General features: G+C 36.1%; 6 protein-coding genes across 6 annotated transcripts; 4 read left to right on the top strand and 2 right to left on the bottom strand.

Moving 5' to 3' along the window:
- Positions 1 to 607: 607 nt before the first annotated feature.
- Positions 608 to 1,813, top strand: EAF01_011925 (uncharacterized protein; the record flags this gene model as incomplete). Its single annotated transcript, XM_038920183.1, has 1 exon — positions 608 to 1,813. One exon carries the CDS (start codon positions 608 to 610, stop codon positions 1,811 to 1,813), a length of 1,206 nt encoding a protein of 401 aa, XP_038764325.1.
- A 728-nt stretch (positions 1,814 to 2,541) lies between these two features.
- Positions 2,542 to 3,280, bottom strand: EAF01_011926 (uncharacterized protein; the record flags this gene model as incomplete). Its single annotated transcript, XM_038920184.1, has 2 exons — positions 2,542 to 2,717; positions 2,764 to 3,280. 2 exons carry the CDS (start codon positions 3,278 to 3,280, stop codon positions 2,671 to 2,673), a joined length of 564 nt encoding a protein of 187 aa, XP_038764326.1. The 3' UTR covers positions 2,542 to 2,670.
- A 1,989-nt stretch (positions 3,281 to 5,269) lies between these two features.
- Positions 5,270 to 6,437, top strand: EAF01_011927 (uncharacterized protein; the record flags this gene model as incomplete). The annotated part of the gene is made up of 7 exons (XM_038920185.1): positions 5,270 to 5,326; positions 5,384 to 5,402; positions 5,475 to 5,590; positions 5,653 to 5,742; positions 5,799 to 5,851; positions 5,899 to 6,036; positions 6,092 to 6,437. 7 exons carry the CDS (start codon positions 5,270 to 5,272, stop codon positions 6,435 to 6,437), a joined length of 819 nt encoding a protein of 272 aa, XP_038764327.1.
- A 994-nt stretch (positions 6,438 to 7,431) lies between these two features.
- On the top strand, positions 7,432 to 8,356 carry EAF01_011928 (uncharacterized protein; the record flags this gene model as incomplete). Its single annotated transcript, XM_038920186.1, has 3 exons — positions 7,432 to 7,550; positions 7,900 to 8,026; positions 8,183 to 8,356. 3 exons carry the CDS (start codon positions 7,432 to 7,434, stop codon positions 8,354 to 8,356), a joined length of 420 nt encoding a protein of 139 aa, XP_038764328.1.
- Positions 8,357 to 9,267: 911 nt separating this feature from the next.
- EAF01_011929 (uncharacterized protein) lies at positions 9,268 to 10,126 on the bottom strand (the record flags this gene model as incomplete). The annotated part of the gene is made up of 3 exons (XM_038920187.1): positions 9,268 to 9,807; positions 9,881 to 10,035; positions 10,111 to 10,126. 3 exons carry the CDS (start codon positions 10,124 to 10,126, stop codon positions 9,268 to 9,270), a joined length of 711 nt encoding a protein of 236 aa, XP_038764329.1.
- A 1,482-nt stretch (positions 10,127 to 11,608) lies between these two features.
- EAF01_011930 (uncharacterized protein) lies at positions 11,609 to 14,343 on the top strand (the record flags this gene model as incomplete). Its single annotated transcript, XM_038920188.1, has 4 exons — positions 11,609 to 12,048; positions 12,276 to 13,597; positions 13,709 to 13,906; positions 13,969 to 14,343. 2 exons carry the CDS (start codon positions 11,609 to 11,611, stop codon positions 13,534 to 13,536), a joined length of 1,701 nt encoding a protein of 566 aa, XP_038764330.1. The 3' UTR covers positions 13,537 to 13,597; positions 13,709 to 13,906; positions 13,969 to 14,343.
- Positions 14,344 to 21,752: the final 7,409 nt, after the last annotated feature.

Here is a 21,752-nt window from a genome sequence, read left to right on the forward strand (position 1 = left end):
ATAGTATCTAAAAATTTCACGACGTCGAGGTACCTGCGTTCGACATGCGAGCTATCTGTCCATCTCATAGCCCGTCTCTTGTCTATTTCAAAATTTGATACCCCTCTACACCCCTCCAGTTGAGTTAACAATAGCCAGTACGTCACTTCATCAACACAGCTCACAACGCTCTACTGATAATTCCATTCCACTCAGGTTACCTATCTGGCCATTTTTTCTTTGTTCTTTGGCTTCGAATTTTTTCAAAGAAAGAGCTGGAAAATGTGATCCGGAAGGAGCACATAGAGTAAAATCCTTTGTCTTGCCTTTGTCGTTTCCTTTCTTCCAATCTAGTTACTTAGCGCATTCTCAATCTTAATGCACTTATATCAAGTGAAGTACCTTCTGCCTACTTGAAAATTCAACAATAGAACTGCTTCAACTCTCAAATGGCCTGAATAATATTGATCAAATTGCACCAATTGATCCAGCCTAATAACTCAGTTCTACGACACTGAAGTTTGCAAAATTGTCCGACCAAGCGACACACCCACGAAGAAACATATCATCTCAGAAATCCGCAAAGACATTTGAGCAAACACTGAACTTGCCAAGCAGATCATTAAGCATGGCAACTCAAGAATCAGTGTCTGCAGCTGATCGCAATTTTCTTGAGTCCTCGTCCCGGAAAGCCTACTCCGCCAAGGCTTCACTGAGAAAATCAGTATCCGCCCCGACCTCACCCCAAAAGAAAATTTCTGAGGAAAATAAGCGGAAGCCCTTTGATTTCCCGCGTTCTCGAAGTTCTTCAAGTTCTTGGTTCGAGGAGTTCTGGGCTTCGGAGACTGGGGCTTTGGTTCAGGAGTTTTGGATCAGGGCCCAACAATGGCATCAAGCACATGAGCATGCCATCGGTCAGGTAATTATTGCGTACGTTATCTTGTTCATCTTGATAACAACTTCAAACCAAGCAACTTCGAGAGAAAATTTTGAACTCCTGTCCAATACGATAGGTGTCGCTGGCGCATTCTCAGAATCGATTGATAATGGATATTTGTTCGAAGCTATCCCCATTGAACTTCGAAATGCGGGTGCTGAATTAAGAGAATATCATGATTCACATGCGGATTCAAGTCGTAATTCGAGACATCATACGCGAGCGGTTGCCAACTTGCTATCTGAATTGGATAGGATAGATTATCATTGGAAGTCATTTGAGAATAGTAGGGACAAAGCGGTGACGAGTGTCAAGGAAGAGCTGCAAGCTTCGCGTGCGATCTTTCAGGCGGAATTTGACAGATTGGGAGGACCGAATAGACAGTGGTGGACAGGACTGGCGAAACAATCGGTGAAGAGGATATCGTTGCGCGATCCGTGGGAATCAAAAGTGCATGTCACAGAAAGCAATTGGATGAATGGTACGATTGAAATTGAAAACTACATCGACGTCTGGCGAAACAAAAGAATCCCGGAGCTGAGATATAAATTTACCTCCTTGCGGGGTGGTAAGACCGGTGGCTTGCCAGGATTAGTCAAAGAAGTGCAGGATAGTTGGCCGGTGAAGAATTCGGGACCTAAAAAATTTAAGATCGCACCAGTATATGAACTAGAAGAGGCAGGAAAGAAGGCGATCAGTCTCTTGGCGCATGCGGATGGAGTCTATAAGTCATTTTGGCATGCGCTTCAAACTTTGAAAAGGGGCGGTACGAAGAAGAAGTGTGCATTTGGGAGAGGACGTCTGGAGTTAATATTAAGGAAATATGATGAATCGATCAAGAAATTGGAGGCGGCGGAATGGGCAATCAGGGAGAGGCTAGGTAGTAAGTATTATTAGGGATGAGCTCGCTGCCGGATGGTCTGTTGGCTGGGTGGATGGGAGGTGGTTTTTTGGTTTGCGACAGGAATTTCATTTGCGGGGAACGAAGGGATATTATTGATCAGAAAAATGGCGTACTGGATATGTGGATTGAGATATAATAATTGCAGTTGTCCTTTCTTCGTATTGATTGGGAGAAGAAGTTACAGTTGAATTCCCTTATCTAGGTATGGACAGAATTACGTGCAGAGCAATGTTTCCAGCGGTGACAATGATGTAAAATCAAAAGCATCGCTAGATCAACATTGATGGGGTTCAACGTCATGTCCCGAAAACGATGATCTTTGCTTCTATCAGCAACATGATTAGTACCCTATCGCGAAATGAAATGAACCGATCTGACCCGTGATTTGATTTTCAACAGCGAATCTCTCAACTAATTATGTACATCCCATCAATTCCCACAGACTCCATGATCCCTTTTAATGATGGAAATGATAAATGTATGCCTATGCGCCTGCCCCCATTTCCAAGCATTAAATGCCATGTCGTTAGTAGCCCCATCATGAGATAGAAGAGCTAGTATTAAAAATTGTTGACCTTTCAATGAAACTGTTTCATATACCCATAAATTGAGTCGAATATCTCATATTGCATGTATGCATGGTGGGACATCGTATGCGCGATATTTGTAGATATGTACCCCCTCCTCCCCCCTCCTCCCCCCTCTGACTGATAAGATTCCATGTCCCAAGCTCAAGATTTACTTGAACGGAAAATCCGTGTAAATAAACGGGACCATGACCTAGACCTAGGTTCAAAACGAGCGAGGAGCCTACGTTTTCTGAGATCACAAGAATGTCTGTTCCATAATCTCAATCCCTTTCCACAGTTGTAGCAAAAATGAGCTCCACAGAGGCACCTATGCAGTATTAATGATTAGTTGCAATACACAAAGCCAGGAATACGGACATACGTCATGAAATGACAGCCATCAATTATGTCTACCAAGGCCCAGCACTTGTAACATCTTTGCCAATAGTTATCTCTCGCAAGATCAAGGACCTCTTCTATTGACGCATCCTTCAGACATTCCCCAGAGTGTGCCTTCGACTTACACAAAGTATGTGTTTTCACATTGCACTTGGGACATGTACCTATCTCCTTGACGATATTTGAGGGAGGAATAACAGTTGAACAACGCTTGGACGAGCAATAGACCTTGTATCGCGTTTTGAACTCGAACTTCTTTTCTTCGAATCTTTGCACAACACTGGGTTTGAGAAAGGAGCTGACACTGACAATAGGAATTGCTATACTGCAGCACCGTGGAGGGAAAACCGATTGATCTGTTAATGCCAATTTGAAGAATCGTTCGAGACAAGTGAGACAATAGTGGTGACTGCATGGGACTTGAATGGCATTGCTGGTGACATCTTCACAGCTCGTGCAGATTTCCTGAAGAGCCGATGAAGTTTTCGCCATGATTTTAGTGATCAATTGTGCCCTGTGGACTAGTCCCTAAAATTCATGTAACTGATTGTTCAAGTAATTGGATATAGGAAAGAGTCCTATAAGAACGTTGAGGTGCTAGTCGAGAAGATGGTTGGGGCTAAGGCTGTCAAGTCTGCTGCTGAAGTGCAGATGAATTTCTCTTGGGTTTGTGTTATTGAATGTGTGTATGCAGTGGAATTCATTGAAAAGTAGAGGAGTTGAAATGAAATATAAACCTGAGCAGAATCACAACGCATCATATACTTAGTTCGTTTAGCTGGACAAAAGCGGGTCTTGCTGAGCTACTTGACAGTTGACACAAGCCAAATCAGTTAAACAATTGATCTGCACCAAAAGTTGACACTACAACCAAAAGACCCACCGGTCACCAAAAACGCAATGTCTCTATCGGAATTGTGAACTATATCAATGTCTACATAAGGTACATAGACGCCATTTCTGATAATCGCTGAATGTGATAACCGAAAGCTTCGGAGATGATGCAGAATTGACAGCTACTGCATGTAGACTAAATAATGACACAATTAGAAGTAAGGACTGATTTTAATCCTGTTTCTAACAATGGTTGTTCAAATTTCCAACTGGATTTCGTGAACGAGTTTGTACTTCAACCGGAAATAATTTTGAGCTTTAAGTGTGAGGCAGGTAATGGAATTGCAAAAGCTTCATTAACATCGGCAGTATCCATGGAAGCCTATGTGATCTAATGATTTTTTTCACGTACCCGGTTTAGCCTCGGAAGAAATAACCCTTCGCTCTCGATACTCTTTGCTGGGGTAGATTATCCCGATGGACTGCTTCCAAAACCCAAGTCAGGTCTCAACTTCATATGATACTACGCATAGTCTTCCAATGGGATTTTTTACGAAACAAGTATATGGTATAATGGAAACCACAATCATAAATCGGCACCATATACACTCCTTTAATGCTGCTCGACGTACTCTTGTGGTTGAACTTTATTGTTTGTTCTCCTACAGTCTTAAATGCAAGTGACATCGGCACTGCCAGTAGCCGGAACAGCGAAATATGTATCTGAAATCATTATAATAAATATTCATATTCGAGCGAGGCGGCAAGTTCTTCTCAGATTGTGATCGACAGGAACAAACTCAGTATTGAATATTCGACAAATCTCTGAAGTGTGCATTTTTTACGTCTAGTGACGAATAGTTCGGAGAGAAAATATCCAAGGAGATCAAGTTCTGACTTCTAGCGGCACAGAGCGAAGAGTATATCATTACCAGTACGAAGCTACTTGAGGAAAAAATAAATCAGGATCTGCAATAGTATGGTCTTGGGATCGGAATATTACAGCTCGATTACGCGACAACAGGTTTGTTCTAACTAAATTCAGCGCGGGGGACTAGATATAAACTTTATTCCGTAGCTATACTTAGCTTGTACAAGCTGCAGAATCTAAAACCAAAATTCAAATTCCTAGATAATTTCAAGGGAACTTTGAAGCTTTGAACTACCAAGGCCTCATCTCAGCGTCCTTCACGGGATTGATGAAGATACCTAGTAACGTCATCAATGTATCTATGTTGGTGCAAATTTGGTTTGGTGATTATTAGGAATTGAATATTCCCAAGAGAGTGCAACATGAACTTGATAATTCCCCCTTTGATGGAAGTTCCTTCGTCCCAGCCATTAGAAGACATACTTGCCAACATGATTGGAGTGCAGGCAAAGAGAGGTGTAGAGATGGAAGAATCGGAAGAAAACTTGAAGTTATATCCCCTTGTCGCACGAGCCAACACACCGCCACGAATGGAGGGGCTTGAGGGGTTGAGCTTCAGCCTCGCGTGCTTGCCCAATTGATTCAACTTTATGTTTCAAAACCCAGCGCATCCATTTGAGCCAGCAAGGACAATTATTGACACAGGTCTATATTTACTTGAGTTACTTGAGTTACTTGGCGTTAATCGTTATTTCCATTCATCAGATTCTCTCAAAATGTCCTCACAAATAGAAACCATCTCTGCCTTTGTAGAAGGAGCTCCACCAGGAGAGGTATGATCTATCCTTTGTACGAACCCAAGCTCTTTGCCAACTAACATTATTCGAAAGCTCGCAGATGTCATAGCTGGTACGAACTTTCACGAATGCCTTTCTTCTTTGCATATTGCCCATCATTAGACTAAGTCCGGGAATCCTACAGATATCAAGGCTTTGACCATCGATACACCAAATCTTGTCTCGGAACTCGGTCCTGCATTCGAGAGATATAATGAGGAACAGTTTGCTACAGTCAGACTTCCTGGAAGCAGTCAAAATGTTAGTTTCTTGATGGCAGATCAAATCAGCACCCCGTGAAGGAGGACTGACGGTTTCATAAGGTTATAATCAGTTCGTATAATTCTCTGGGGGATGGAAGATACTATGATGTCGAGAGTTCATCTAGTTTTGTTTTCGATCACACTACGCAGGTATGTATTCTATTCACTCCTTCATGTGCGAAAGTCGGACTGATAATGGGATAAAGAAAGCGAGTGCGGTGCAAAGTTATGTCCTAGAGGGCAGTCAAGCGGATCTTGTGTAAGTACCCCTTAGCAGTGCATAGTCTTTGTTCTGACACAACGTAGTAAGTCGATCCTCAAGAGCTTGGGTCCGCACGTAGCAGAGCATTTCCCGAATGCATCATACGGGGCTTTTCCCATTGAAAACGATTCTAAGATCGCAATACTTGTTGTTGCTAATAAATACAGCCCGAACAATTTTTGGTAAGTCTTCATATGCGTCATCTTTATAAATATATCGGCATCTAACATCATGTAGGAACGGTCGCTGGCGCTCGTTGTATATCTATGAAACCTTGAACTCCTCTCTCACTGGCAGCATCAAGGTCGATGTTCATTACTACGAAGATGGGAATGTTCGACTTCTTACTACCAAACCCATTTCAGCAACAGCATTATCGTCGGCTAGCAGCATTGTACGAGAAATTGCCGGCGCCGAAAAGAAATACCAGGAAGAGATCAATAAAGGATTCAATAATTTGAGCGAAGGAGCATTCAAAGGATTAAGAAGACAATTGCCCATTACCAGACAAAAGATTGAATGGGATAAGATTGCAGGTTACAGATTAGGGCAAGATATTGGTGGTGGAAGTTCTAGACGATAGATGTGAGATATGAGATGAGAGGAGATAATAAAGCAGGTGAAGTGGGGATTGACCTGATCTGATTGTTAGCAAAAGAGCATGCGATGACAAGTTGAATGGAAAGTTTTCCGGATTGTGATATAAATTTGTAGAGTGGGTTACGTTCATCTGGAGTGGAATTTGGGACCATGGTCTTTCGAGGGTCTTTTCAGCACTTTAGGTATTCATCGCCCACTCTCCTCTTCTCTTCTTTTCACAAGACTTCAAAATGAGCATTCGCGGATCGGATAGCAAGACAACCGTCCATAGATGATACTCAACTGGCAAGGGAAGAATCAAATATCAGATTTATACTCATCTACTCTATAACCTTACTCAAGAATCTCCACGGAAACTCGGAAGTTGTCCACTTCCTTTCCAAATATACTTTCCAGAATACCCCACTGCCCCAAATCTCACACATGTTAACGCTCCCTTCATGTCACTCTCTTTCTCACGTAATCACCAATCATGTTCAACTTGATCCTTCATCTACCGTAGTATCACACCGTAACGGCTCATCAAGTCGGAATCAACTCAAAGCACCCTCATTCCGCGGAGTACCTTTCAATCAGCCAATGAGCAATAAGGAAATACGTGCTGAGCAATTCTTAACCGAAAATTGATTAGCGTTGATTGGCACAGAGTCAGATCGGCCTCCGAGCTTTAAAGTTATTAGTCCACCATACCAGATATCAAATAGAGCCTGTGCTATGATTTATTGAATTAGTTGTTGTCTCATTTTTTGTGAATTGCGAACTGCCAATATTTCATCGTACTACCCTTAACTTATTCTTTTGTGCTTCGGATTTCGGAAAAGAATTATTTGTCCTTTATTGTACAAAAAGTCTACCAGGAATTCTTCGCAGACGAGGGAATTGAATCGAGAACGATTTACGAACACGACACCACCTTTCGAGGATACAGAAAAAGAAGCAATATAGAAGGATTTCATACTTTACATACAACAGACAAGATGTCAGAATCAAAGGAATACACATATGCTGAGGCAGCCGAACATAAGACTAAGAAGGATTTGTTTATGGTTATTCATGATAAGGTTTACGACACTTCGGCTTTCGTTGATGAACATCCGTAAGTTTACTATTATTTGTCTTGTTGAAAATCGTCTTCTGCAGAAGGTGGGATGAAGAGGGGCAGGAGGATTCGAATATGAGGGGATGGAGAGGGAATCGCAGTGGGATGTTATGCTTCATTGCAGATGAATTGAGATGAAGAACTGAATTGTACCGGAGACCGAATGCTATATTGTTAGGATAAGGGTTTATATCTGATTATCTCACTCTATATTCTCGATTTTAGTCCATCTTCCTCTGGCTCCGCATCTGCCTGCGGTCTCCCAGTTTTTGATTATCCCATAGTCTTTGCAGAACTCAATTCTACATTGCTTCAGGCCAGATTGCTAACTCGCATGTTTCCATAGTGGCGGAGAAGAGGTCCTCCTTGATGTTGGCGGACAAGACGCGACTGAAGCTTTCGAGGATGTTGGACACAGTGACGAGGCAAGAGAAATCCTTGATGGTTTACTTGTTGGTACTTTGAAGCGCATGGTATGGTTTCCCCCCATTTCTATCACCTTTTCCTCCCACTTTTCTCACCCCCATTTCCCCTCATTTTCCCAAATAACCCCCCAATCTCCAATTTCGAGTCCCCTCAGTCACATGAGTCCTCGGCTCGATTTATTATAGAAACTGACATCCCCCTAGCCAGGTGACCCAGCCCCAAAAGCCCAAGCAGCAACCGCCTATCCACCTTCCACCCAAGGCGAAGCCGGTATGGGCGTCGGCCTTTACGCTATCATTCTCATTGGTGGACTTGCGGCTTTCGGTGCTTACAAGTACATGTTGGCCCAACAAAGTGCCGTTCCAGTTCAAGCTTAGATACCCTTTGTAAGCTCGAAGATTGGGAGTTGGGTGCAAGGAGCATGGAGTGGATATACACCAATGTTACTTTTTGAGAAAATTAGAGCTGATGGGCGGGGATGTGTAATTTGATATGAAGAACGTGCAAGCATACAGAATCTTTGGCGTGGCGTATTCAACATATTGAAATTTGTTCTTCATTCTTCGGATGTAGAGGCAGGGTTTGCGAAGTTTCAAGACAGACCTTGTTGTTCTCTTACGTTTGATTCAGCAGGAGATTCAAAGGAATGGATAGTTCGTAATAGATCGTTTATTTTACCTTATTCTGAGGTGTTCTTCTACTTTTAAGTCTGGGTTGAGAAGGAGATTGGAGTGAGATATAAAGACTGATGTTGGTGTTTCTCTTTGACATGATATTGAATGTAGAATTTCGCACGTCATGTTGAGAACATGTGTATGCATATATACAGTGTGTCAATGCTATCATAGGCTGTGCCAGTACACTAATCTTCCCCTCTTCCATTTCAATATATCAAACCACTCAATTGTCCATTAAGCCCAGCACATGGTACATGCATATGAGAAGAGAGTCCGAACCGAAATGATATACAAAGTGTACTGTTGGATTCTGGGCTTGTATGAGCTTCAGGTATACTATGGTATATGATTGAATGCTATATTATCGCTTGTCTACTATTTGCAAGAACGTATTCCAGATCCCTGATATCTGTCTCTCGCCAAATTGTGATAAAAGATGGAATCTCCCTACAGATATCTAGTGCTCGCTGTCGCTCTACTATGGGCCGAGTGCGTATCTGCATTGGTTCTGGATTTCGCAGTTTTCTTGGCCTGGGTCGTGCTATCCGTCCATCCTCCCATGTAATGAACTTACGGATTTCTATTTCGTGATATCCGCCTCCATGGAGACCTTAAGCATACATCCCATCATCGCCATCGCTTTCTTCGTCCTCACCCCTCTTTCTTCTCTCCTCCTCCTCCTCCTTCTTCCTTTCCTCTCCATCAGCCCCGAATCCCAAGCCCTCTACGCCCCTCCTCATCCTCTCCCTCTCCCTATCCGCCTCCTTCCCCCTCTCCTCCCCGTCTCCGACCTTCTTCCTATCCAAAGGACATGTCCCATTCAATCTCAACCACGGGCCCACACACTCCAAATCAAACTTATGAGTTTCATGACATGGCAATACAACAACTAAACAATATTGATCGTCCAGAAACTTTTCACCGCAGATCGGACATGTTTCGTCTGCTTTTAGGGAGGAGCGGGGAATGCGATCGATAGTATCGAGGTAGGCTTGAGAACATCCGGAGATGGTGGTGGGCGGTGAGTCGATTTGAGATGTAATGGAGGAGATAAGAAGGTCGAGAAGAGGGGCTGTCGTGGAGGAGGGGTCATTGGTGCGGAGGGTTAGGAATTGGTCTTGGAGGAGGCGATAGGAAGCTGCTACGTCGACCTATTCATATAGATTAGCTTTCGAATTGACCGAAGGGTAGAGTATTGATTTAGGTAAGAGGGTAAGAACATACGGGAGTAGGAACAGCATGCGGATTGTTGTGATGCCAGGTTGGATCAGTAGTAGAAGTCGAAGTTTCACATTGCGATAATTGGTTGAAGAAGGAGGACATAGAGGGACGACGACGAGGCCGAGACGACTCCGCAGACGCTTTTATGTTATGTTCGACTATTGTGTGTTAACAGGAGCTCATCGTAATATCAAAGAAGCTGAAAGGCGGGGCAAAGAGGATTGGAAGCTTACCTTCATAGGGATTCATCTTGGAGTTGGGCTTCAGACTTTACCGTATAGTTTATGTTGTTTAAATTAGAAGGATTTGAAATTAAATCCAGACAATAGGATTATAACGATGAGGGCAGACAGGGAAGTAGATATGCTTAGAGGAAAGGTAGGCAGGGGACGAGACGCAAGCCTTTTCGCTTAGAGCCGAGGCTGTGATGCGATGCAAGGCTGTGGTGTGAATCTCAGTCTCAGTATCTTGAGATTCTTTTACGAGGACAAGACATTTTCGCGTTCCGATTATTTTCCAGACGACGTGGAGGCACACGTAAACGCATCAAGATTTCTGAGTATGTTAAAATCATTTTCTCTCGAGGCAATTCATCTTACGCGCTCTTGACCAACAACTGAGCAGCTCCATTTACCTAGTATGCTTCAAAGCAAGTCACGTTCGAATTTCCAGGAAACAACACGTAATGATGTCATTTGGAGCTTGACGATGAGGTTTACCTTTCGAAGCCCTCTTTGAATGAGATCTCGCACTGTTACTTCCAGTTGGATCTCATCCCGTTCGTGTTACCAGGCGGTTTTGCCCCCGTCTCATAGAAATTCACTTCCTCCCAGATTAAGCCTTGGACTGTTGGCAAGGCTGCTGAGGATGCAACTTTAAGGTTGTGGTCTCAAGGGTACAATGTTGAGCGGTACGTTGTCCGTGAAGTTCACCAATTCTCCATTATATCAACAGATTATTGTGGGAGTGATGGTAAGTAAAGCAGAACGAAGGGTCCCATCTCAAATCTTTTTGGCTTGGCAGTATTTCCATGTCATTGATCCTTTCATACCGTTTTTAAAGGGATTTCTGGGGCCTTATATCACATATCATAGAGATGGCATTCCTCTTGAATAAGAGCGAAGTCAAAGTCTCGGTCCCGCAGAGACATCCCCACATATCTATCTATATTGTGGCGAGGAAAATTTCACTCTCCACTCTCCACAAATCAACGACAAGTCTTTTCTTATCAACAAATCCAGACCACAAACGCTATGGGGGTAATCCTTCATCCGATAGTCGGATTCGCAATACCGCTTTTCGCAAAATCTTGAAAACTTGCCTAGCAAGCGTGCGATTTGATCACTCTCGGGGTTTGATACAGCTTGATCATGCAAGCAAGACGTAGAATTTGCCTCCGGGATGATTGTCACCGCCCCTTCTTTCAAGCATGTCAAATCGTTGACGCCTGTCAAACGTCAAAAAGGTTGTATCTAAACGAAAAAATGACCAGCAAGATGAAGGGGCGCTTGTGAAAAGCTTGACTCAGATCTACAACAAACGCGGGTCAGTGCCGATTATCCGTTAGAATTTCTCCCCTGTGAGTTTCTTGATGGCGAACTCAATAGTTCTTTAAGTCGAGGTCGAATATTTCGATATCTTTTACGTCGTTTGTCTTCCCCGTACATTTTCCTTTCACCAATAATCATCATCATATTACTTCTAAACTATCATATTTCATTGGCTGCGATGATGACAGGGCCCAATGGCCATGAATTGGTCCGTATTGAGACGAATATTCTCCCCAAAGGAAAACTAATAGTAGTTTTCTGTGGATTGGCATTTGCTCTCCTCATCACTTTTATAGACCAAAACTCCATTGGTATAGCATTACCAACAATCGGAGCTGATCTTAATGCCGCAACTACAATTTCTTGGGCAGGCACTTCAAGTTTGATTGCCAATACAGTTTTCCAAGTACTTTATGGAAGAATATCAGATATCTTGGGAAGGAAAGTGGTGTTCCTCACTGCTGTGGGATTATTGGCGCTAGGAGATTTACTTTGTGGGTTCGCTCAGACAGGTCCTCAACTTTATGTTTTTAGGGGCATATCTGGTGTGGGGTCTGGTGGGATCATGGCCTTGGCTATGATGATTGTATCAGATGTGGTTACTCTGGAGAATCGTGGAAAGTAAGTTTATCCTAGCTATTACATTCAAAGTATCCAATACTTCGGACTGCTGTTCGACAACCAGGCGCTTATAATGATTGAAAGAAAATCAAGTTCCGGACTGAAATTAGTATCTCAGACTATTTGAATGTTTTGGCGGATTCAAGAATTCAAAGTCCTTGACTGTCGGGCTGTGGTTTTGAGCATTGGAGAATAAATTCTGTGGGTCATTAATTAACGAAATTCAGGTATCAAGGGATCTTAGGATCATGCGTCGGTTTGGGTAATACCATTGGACCATTCTTGGCAGCCGCTTTTGTTCAAAATTCGACGTGGAGAGGCCTATTTTGGTGTATATGTCCGCTAGCAGTGCTATCAGGTATTATGGTAGCAATTACACTCCCTCCAAGTAAAGTCCATGGCTCTACAGTGACCAAAATTCGAGTCATCGATTACCCAGGAATCGTTCTCGTGACCGCAGCCATCATGCTTATTCTGATTCCTGTCTCGGGCGGTGGTACTTATTTTGAATGGTCCAGTCTCATGGTGATTTCCATGCTCACCCTAGGTGGTATCTGTCTAGTTGCTTTCCTTATTGTGGAATGGAAGTTTGCCGTTATGCCAATGATGCCTTTGAACCTTTTCAAAAACCCTGCTGTCTTCGCCATTCTCACTCAAAACTTCCTCTTTGGTATAGTTTATTACTCGCACCTCTATTACCTCCCAATATTCTATCAGAACGCACGCCAATACTCACCTCTCATGTCCGCCGCACTTACTATTCCATTCGTCGCCACCCAATCCAGCTTCAGTATCGTATCTGGGCAATACATCTCCAGGACTAAACGCTATGGCGAGATCATCTGGATTGGGTTCATACTTTGGACTCTAGGATCAGGCCTTGTTCTCTTGTTCTCTCGGGAGATACCTAAGTGGAAGATAGTCTTGATACTCTTAACCGAAGGTGCAGGAGTGGGATTCGTTTTCCAACCTACCCTTATAGCAGCACAAGCACATTGTACCAAGCGCGATCGAGCAGTCGTTATCTCCACCAGGAATTTTCTACGTGCGCTGGGTGGTGCAATTGGTCTCGCGATTTCCTCGGCTATTTTCTCGAATTCCATTAAGTCCCGTTTGAATACGCTAGCAACTCCTTTACCAGCAGGGTTTAAAGACACAATTTTAGCATCAATATTGAGCGTCCCGAACTTGGATGTATTGACTAAGGGGCAGAAAAATGAAGTATTAGATGCGTATATGGGAGCGAGTCGAAGTGTGTTCTTACTTTGGGTACCGATTATTGGGGTTTGTTTTTGTCTTTGCGTGTTAATTAAAGATAAAGGATTGCAGAGACCGGACGAAAAGCCGATTGTTAGAGAAGAACAGCAGGAGGAGGGGAGTAGTGGGAGTGTGACCGGAAGTGAGATTGTGGTGGAGCACGAGGCTGGTAGGGAGAGGGATTTGGAGAGTGGGGAGGGCGAAAAGGTTGTGGGACCAGACAAACATTGAAATGAGCCTTCAGTTGTGGAAGAAAAAACCTTTGATTTCCATTGTTGTTTGGATGGTTAAGGTAAGGGAGTCGCATACCCCGATTTGGCATTGAAAGGTGGAAAAGGCGACGCTTGGATGATTAGAACACATGTAGACACACGATATAAGACTAGACTAATTCAATCATGAGATAATGACATAGGGCACGAATACCACAGTCTACAACTGATCTTGAACATAGACGATCGACGATGCATTCGTTGCTATGCTGCCTGATTTTTACGAAATATTTTTCCCGTAAAGAATTCCAGAGCCGAATTTTCGAAGAATTTCTTGCAAGTTCGGAGGCAAGTAACATCAATCGCTCGGCGCAAAATCCTTTTCAATTGTATGGTCTCCCTTCCTCCATGGCATATCTTCTTTTCTTTGATCATTGCTGATCCTCTCCAGGGCTCATATATTGGATTATACTTGTACATTGGATGATCCTCGTTCAAAAGAGCAGCGGCGAAGCTGAGTTTTGTGTTGTTTGTAGATGAACGTCCAACGTTTGTGATGATAACATTTAGCTCCACAGACGCACTTGGGATCCATAACAAGTAGTTGAATATTATATCGAGAATTTCTATCAAGTTTAGTTGAAGTTTCAAATATGAGAACGGGCTGGATCACACCTTGTGGAAACCTGAGAATATGATGACGGTGTGATTTCGGGAGGTTCCAGAAGTTTTCGCCAGGATGAATTTCTAATATTTGTCGGTTATTTTTGTTTCGAGAGGGATCTGATTTGCATTGCCTATTTGAAGGCGATATTTTGAATGTGTCAAAGGCTGGCCTACAATGAATGTATACCCATCGACATTAACAATATATGTATATTCTGTGGTACCACGACCATTATTATCGCTAGCAAGTTGAATGTCTGTACTCGGTACATAAGCCGATGTTACTCTTCTGCTACGTTTTAAAAGAGTCACTTACCAGCGCCAATTATATAGACCTTTCCATCTTTCCATCTCTGATAAATTCTATACCCTCAAACCACTTGTTGTAGACGTGTTTCTGTACAGCAGTCTCATAAGTGTCATCAGGACTTAGATTCACAGCTTGCGTGTTCCAACTCTGTATTACATCTTCGTGAGACAGAAGACCGTGGAATACTGATGATGAGTTTGGGTAATAAGGGTCTCTAGTATCTACCGCTTGGCCAGGATCGACTAAATACACCTTCTGATTTTTTCTTATCTGTATGGATGGAACCGCCGTCTTCTTCCAATGGTCCGGCGCTGTGTATAGGTGCTTCTTCATGATCCTGTCTTGATTTCGATCTTTCGATAGAATTCGCCATCGGAACTGCAAATGTAAGTTATGTATCGTAAAGCTTGACAAGGTAATGAATTGACTTATGAAAGATAGCTATCCACTTATACCGAAACTTGTGGGAAAGGAGCGAGAATTATATGTCCTCAAGGTAGCTAGACCTGATTAGACTCAACATCCTCGCTAAAAACAAAGTCGGGTAGATTTGATGAGTGTTGATTAGAATCAAACCACTGATGAAATTCACTGACAATAATCCTGACTCATTTCTAAATAACATTTAAAAATTACCTAATTCTATACCAGCAGAATTTCCTTCTCCATCAGGAGAAAGCGAGGTTGCAGGGCTATACTAATTTTAGATTGGAGGTAAGTATTATCAACAAAGTCGTCCGAGACTTCAAAGTAGCACCACATATCAATCACTTCTACAATATGACCGCAAATTTAAATGCGATGCTGAATCACAATTTTTAGAATGTTGGTAGAATAATTTCACAACACAAAATTTCAAGACATGGCACTGTCATTGAGAGGTTGGCACGAGTCCAAAAAATCAGCGCTATCAATAGTATTTGAATAACGAAACCTCCGGGGGTGACGATAGAGACAGCTGAACAACTCACTACCAAATTGTTGGAATTAGATGTATGAAGTAAATTAAGAGGATTGAAAATTCGATGAGAACAATTTAGAGCTATTTTAGAAGACTCTATGGGCCAGTCTTAGGCTGCACAACGGGTACCCGCGGGGCGGATAATGATCTTGACAGATAATCCGCGGATAATCTGTTTATAAAGCAAATAATTTAAAATCTGGATAAATAATCTGTAAGTTATCTGCAAATTATTTACAAATTATTTATATATTTGTAAATAATTCATATATTTATAAATAAATGGATTATCTATAGGTATATGGATAATTTGTAGATAATTTATAAATTATCTATAAATAATTCATTATAATATAAAATAAATAAGATAAAATAAAATTAGAAATATAGAATAATTAATATATTATATTAATTTTTATACTAATCACTTTATTTATAATTATATATTTATTATATATTATTATGTATTGTTAAAAAAAATAGAAATTATTATATAGATAATATTATTATAGAATATTATCAAATAATAATATTATTAATTATATGATTTTCTCAATAATATTATTAACAAATTAGATTATTTTATTCAATATTAGAATTACTTTTACTATTATATATTTTCAATATATTTAAATATAAATTATAATTCCTCATCAATATAGAAGTAATTCATTATCATTTTCTATAAGTAGTATATAAGCACTATATCCTTTAATTAATTATTTATTTTATATAAATAGTGTACAAGTTTATTACTAATAATTATTAGCTTTTTATTAATAAATAAATATAAAAATCTACTTTTAAATTTAATTATTATAGTAAATTCTATAAGTCGGGTACCCTACTTTCGGGCCACCCCTGTTTTGGGCCACTCTTTATTATTAAAAATCTCAAAAAATGGAATTTTTAACTTTCTTATTTATGAATAGAATTTATTGAAAATTTGTATATATATAATTCAGAACGTTTTGAATCTAATCTGAAAATTTTAGATTTTTTAGATTTTTCTGTATTGAGATCTAGAGCTTTAAAATATCGATTTTTTAATTTATATGAGAATCACATACAAATTTAGAACTTTTATAAAAATTTTGATAACTTTTTAACAACAATTATCAAAAGAAAACTGTATATCTTTTTGAAAGTTTTGAGCTTAAATCTATATAGAAATTCAAAAAAAAATTCAAAAAAATTAACAAATATAAAGATATAGTATACAGTGAGTTTGAAGTAGTATAAATAATCCCTGTAATTTTGAGGGTATTCTTTTAAATATCTATTTATAGAAAGTTTTCTTTTTTTTCTGAATCCTTCAAAATAAACATGTTATAAATTTATAATAAAATTCTATAGTTTATTTTTAATAATTTTTATTAAAAAGTTATTAAAGATTTTATAAAAATTTCAAATTTGTATGTGATTCTTATACAAATTTAAAAATCGATATTTTGAAGTTCTAGATCTTAATACAGAAAATTCCTAAAAATCTGAAATTTTCAAGTTAAACTAAAAATGATCTAAATTATATATATATAAATTTTCAATAAATTCTATTCATAAATAAGAAAGTTAAAAATTCCATTTTTAGTGTAAAAAGTAGCCCAAAAGGGGGGTGGACCGAAAGTAGGGTATCCGACTTAGCCTTTTATAAAGTTTTTAAGGTTAAACTCTAAATTTAAAAGGAATTATAATTATATATGATTTCTTTTATTAATTAATTAAATAATAATTTCAAAATAAGAAGTTCTATTGATTTTTAATATTATTGAATTTCTTAAAGTATAATAATTATATATATTTTAAAATCTTATATTAATTATTATATTAATTGTTTAATTTATTATTAAATTTAAATCTTTTTTTCTTTTTGTTTATATTATAAATATATGATTTTTTAGTTTGTAACTATATTTTCGTATTATTCAAAATAAATTGAATTATATTTAACTTTAAAAAAGATATATTATGCTTTACTAAGAAATTAATAGCTATTTAAAAATAAATCAGAATGATTTAGTTTATTAATATCAATTATAATGTAAATAGCTTAGAAATATTAATAAAAGAAGAATAGACTGAAATATAAATATAACAAATTAGAGATTAGAAAAAGTAATATTTAAATAAGAATTAAATCCTTATTTTAAAAGTAAGCGAATATATATTTAACATTTCCCTACTTTTAAAGACTTTAATTTATTCCAAGCCTTTTCAACCTTTAATATTAAATTCAATTTTTATATTAATCTTTATATTAATAATTCAATATATCTTTCAAGTATAAAGCTTCTATTGAATTATTTAATAATCCTTATACTATTAAAGTTCGAAATTGGTTAAATAATCGAAATAAATTTGAAATTTAAATCGAAAAAGCTAAAGTAAGTAATCAAATAGTAATTACTTATTGATTGAATATTATTTATTAATTAAATAAGTGAATTCAAGTAAGTAAGTTTAAGTAAGCTTATATAAAAGAATGGATTAAAAATGAAATAATCTATAAGTAATAAACTAAAATAAGCTTACTTTTTCCCTATTAATATTAATTTTAATCTTATTAAGAAAATAATAAATGTTTATGTATTACTTTTTCTTATTTCAAGCTCATTTTTTAAATCTAATCTTATATATCTGAAAATTACTATTCTATAAGGATTAAAACTATTTTTATTCCTTTAAATATTTTTGAAATGAAATAATATTCATATTATCTATAGCCTTTTTAATAATAATGTTGTTTTATTTGATAAGTTCAATAATGAATAATTCCGATCAAGGCGCGACTATAAATGATTTTGATTGAATAAATTTTAGGAAAAGGTTAGTTTTATTGTTACCCTCACCAAGCTCAATGTATTTCCAAACTTTAAAAGTTTTACTCTTTTTTTCTAATTTTTTATATTATTTAATCTACTTAACACAGTTATTTAGAAAAACACCCTTATAATTCTTTTTATTATTAAAAAGAGCAACTAGCTTAACTTTTGTTATAAAGATTCGGGTTCGAAAAGAACTTTACAAGAAATCAGTAAAATTATGTTATAGAAAGAAAGTAAATAATAAAAAATGATTATAAGAAAATAAAAGTATAATATATATGTTCCAGTTTTGTAAATTTATACAAGCTATTTAAAAATCTTTTAAAAGAATATTCTATAGTTTAAATGTTTACCAGGCTTATAATTAAAATAAATTACATAATATTATAAGAAGAGTTGAATTATATTTATTATTTTTATTACTTACTACTCAAGAAATAGTATATATAGGAATTTTAGGTACCTATAGGGTTCTTACCAGGTTTGAAAAGGTCTGATTTCTCATTATGTCATATGATATATTATATAAGCATAACCTTCGGCTCTGGCCGAGATTCCTCTAGAACCCAACATTCTTCACATAAATACTTGATTTTATTATTAATACTTAAAGTAGAATTAATAATATAGATTATATTAATAATGACTTTATATTCATTAGAAAGAGATAAGGTTAGGTTTTGAAAGAGTAATTTATTTATATATAAAGTACTGACTGAAATGTTTATAGATAAAAGCTTTTATTAAAGATCTTTAAGCTTATCCCAAATATTTATAATAATTATATCAAAAATGTTGTTAGATTGAAAAGAGAAGATCTTGATTTTGAAAAGGTACTTATTGACTATAATATTATTAATTCTGAAGTATTTAATAGCTAAATAATTTCAAAGTTTCTTTATTATATTATATTCTTTTACGAAAGTTTTATTATTATTAAATAATAAGTAATAAATATAAAATAATATATTAGTATTATTCTTAAAAAAGGTGGTCTTTTTATCGATATTAAATTAAATCTTTATAATAGCACTACTACTATTACTGAAGATTTGAAGTTCTTTGAAATCCTGAATTAAATCATCAATTATTATAATCCATATATATTTATATAATGTCTTTTCATATATATAAAACCAGCCTTTTTCTTAAAGTTGAATTCTTATTTCATAAATCTAGTATTCATGATTCTTTTAAATGAAAAGGAGGGATATGTTTAAAATAATCCCTGAATTTAGTATCTTTGTTTATTTTAAGGTTTTACAAGTAAAAAACTTATATTGATAATCTAAGCATATTTAATAATAAAATGAAAAAATAGAAGAGGAATTGTTTAAATTATATTATTCTGATTTAGATATATTAATGTTTGAAAGGAGAAATTCTCTTTAAAATAAAGTAATTGAAAGTAATGAATTTTGATTTGTAAATAATGATTTTTGAAGTAATATTAAATATTATATAATAAGTAATACTTTTCAATATCAAGTCAAAATAAATAATCTTTTCAATAATAACTTATAATTTTCTTATTTAAAGAAAAAGCATAATATAAATAATTACTTTATTATTACTATTTAATAATCTATTTACTATATATACTTTATATATTAATGTTATATTATATAAAAGCTTTTTATTATTAATCTTTACTTTAGTAATGTAAACTATTTAAAGAGCTTTCAGCCTTAGTCTTATTATAGAGCTACTGGGCTTATAATTTATTCATAATAAAGAAGCAGGCTAGTGAAATGTATGTAATATTGACTATATAGATTAATTGTACTAAGGTAAAATCTAACTATAAAGTGGAAGTGATATATACACAGTAGCTAAGCGCACGTGCCACAACTTTCAATATAAAATATATTTTATAAATAATATTCAAGCTTTAAAACCAAGCTCCTTTTTCAAATAAAACAATATTCTAAGTTTCTCAGAATTAGTCTATTTAATCCCTAGCTTTCTTATATATTTGCTTTATTTATATTATAATAATATTGAAGCTTAATATAATAAATTAAAAGTAAATTTAATTTTAGAAATTATTAATTAATAATATTGATAATTACATTTTTAATATATACTAAATCAATCTTAACTTGTCTTTTAATTCTAATCTCTAAATTCCTTTAAAAAAAGTTTTATATTTAACATGGTTTATTAGTAAGTAGATCATATTAATGAATAGATCACTTTCATCTCAATTTACACTCTTCTTTTTCAATACACATTTTATCAACAATTTACAATAAATTCGAATAATCAAAAAGCTCGTATACTCCTCGTTATCGAAACTATTCAGAAAAATAAAAAAATAAATATTCGAAAAACTACAAAGATATATAATATCCCGAATACGATATTACAATATAGAATCAAAGGTTTTACCCCTTACTCCAAATATCGATCTAAATCTTATAATCTTTCAGAATTAAAAGAGAATATTATTTCTAAATATATAATCGATATAAATTCGAAAGGTTTTCCATCTAAACTCAAGGATATAAAAGATATAGCAAATTATATTCTCAAATCAAAGGGTACAAAATGCATTAAGAAGCTCTGAACACATCGATTTATAAAGTATTGAATTGAATTAAAGATATATTTTAATTATGTTTATAACTTTCAAAAAGTTTTTTATAAGAATCCTAAACTCTTTAAAAAGTGGTTTCGATTAATTGTAAATATACAAGCGAAATACGACATTTTAAATAGAGATTTTTACAATTTCGATAAAACAGGTTTTATAATAGGGATTATATATACAATAATGATAGTAATTAATACTAAATGAAATGGTAGAAGCAAGGTAGTACAGCTAGGCAATTGAGAATGGGCTACAATAATAATATATGGAAATAAAAAGGATGAAATTATTCCCTTATTTTTAATAGTTTAAGAACAAGTTTATCTCTTCAATTAATATACCGAAACGAATCTTCTTATGGAATAAGCTATTAAACCTATATCTAATAGGTGAACAAATAATGAAACAGGTTTAGAATAATTAAAACACTTCGATAAGTATACTAAGAATCGAAGAAAGAGTAAATATCGAATATTAATACTAAATAGATATGAAAGCTACGAATTAATAGTTTTTCAAGTATATTACAAAGAGAATGATATTATATATTTATATTTATTATTATATTTAAATCATTTAATTCAATTATTTAATATTAATTATTTTAATAATCTGAAATGTTTATATAATAATTAAATTGATAGATTTATTAAAGTATATATTAATTATATTTCGAAGATTGAATTCTTTATAACTTTTAAAACTATATATAAAAAATCAATCACTTTTTAGAATATGAAATCAGAATTTCAAGGAATAGGTTTAATCTTATTTAATTTTAAAGCTATACTCTCAAAATTAAATATTCAAATTCATATATTTACCCCCCCCTCTTTCAATCTAAATCAATAAATCTCTTAAATTCTTTATAACCTAATTA

Source organism: Botrytis porri (genome assembly GCF_014898465.1).
Source record: "Botrytis porri strain MUCL 3234 chromosome Unknown BPOR_027, whole genome shotgun sequence".
In the NCBI taxonomy this organism is placed as follows: Eukaryota; Fungi; Ascomycota; class Leotiomycetes; order Helotiales; family Sclerotiniaceae; genus Botrytis; species Botrytis porri.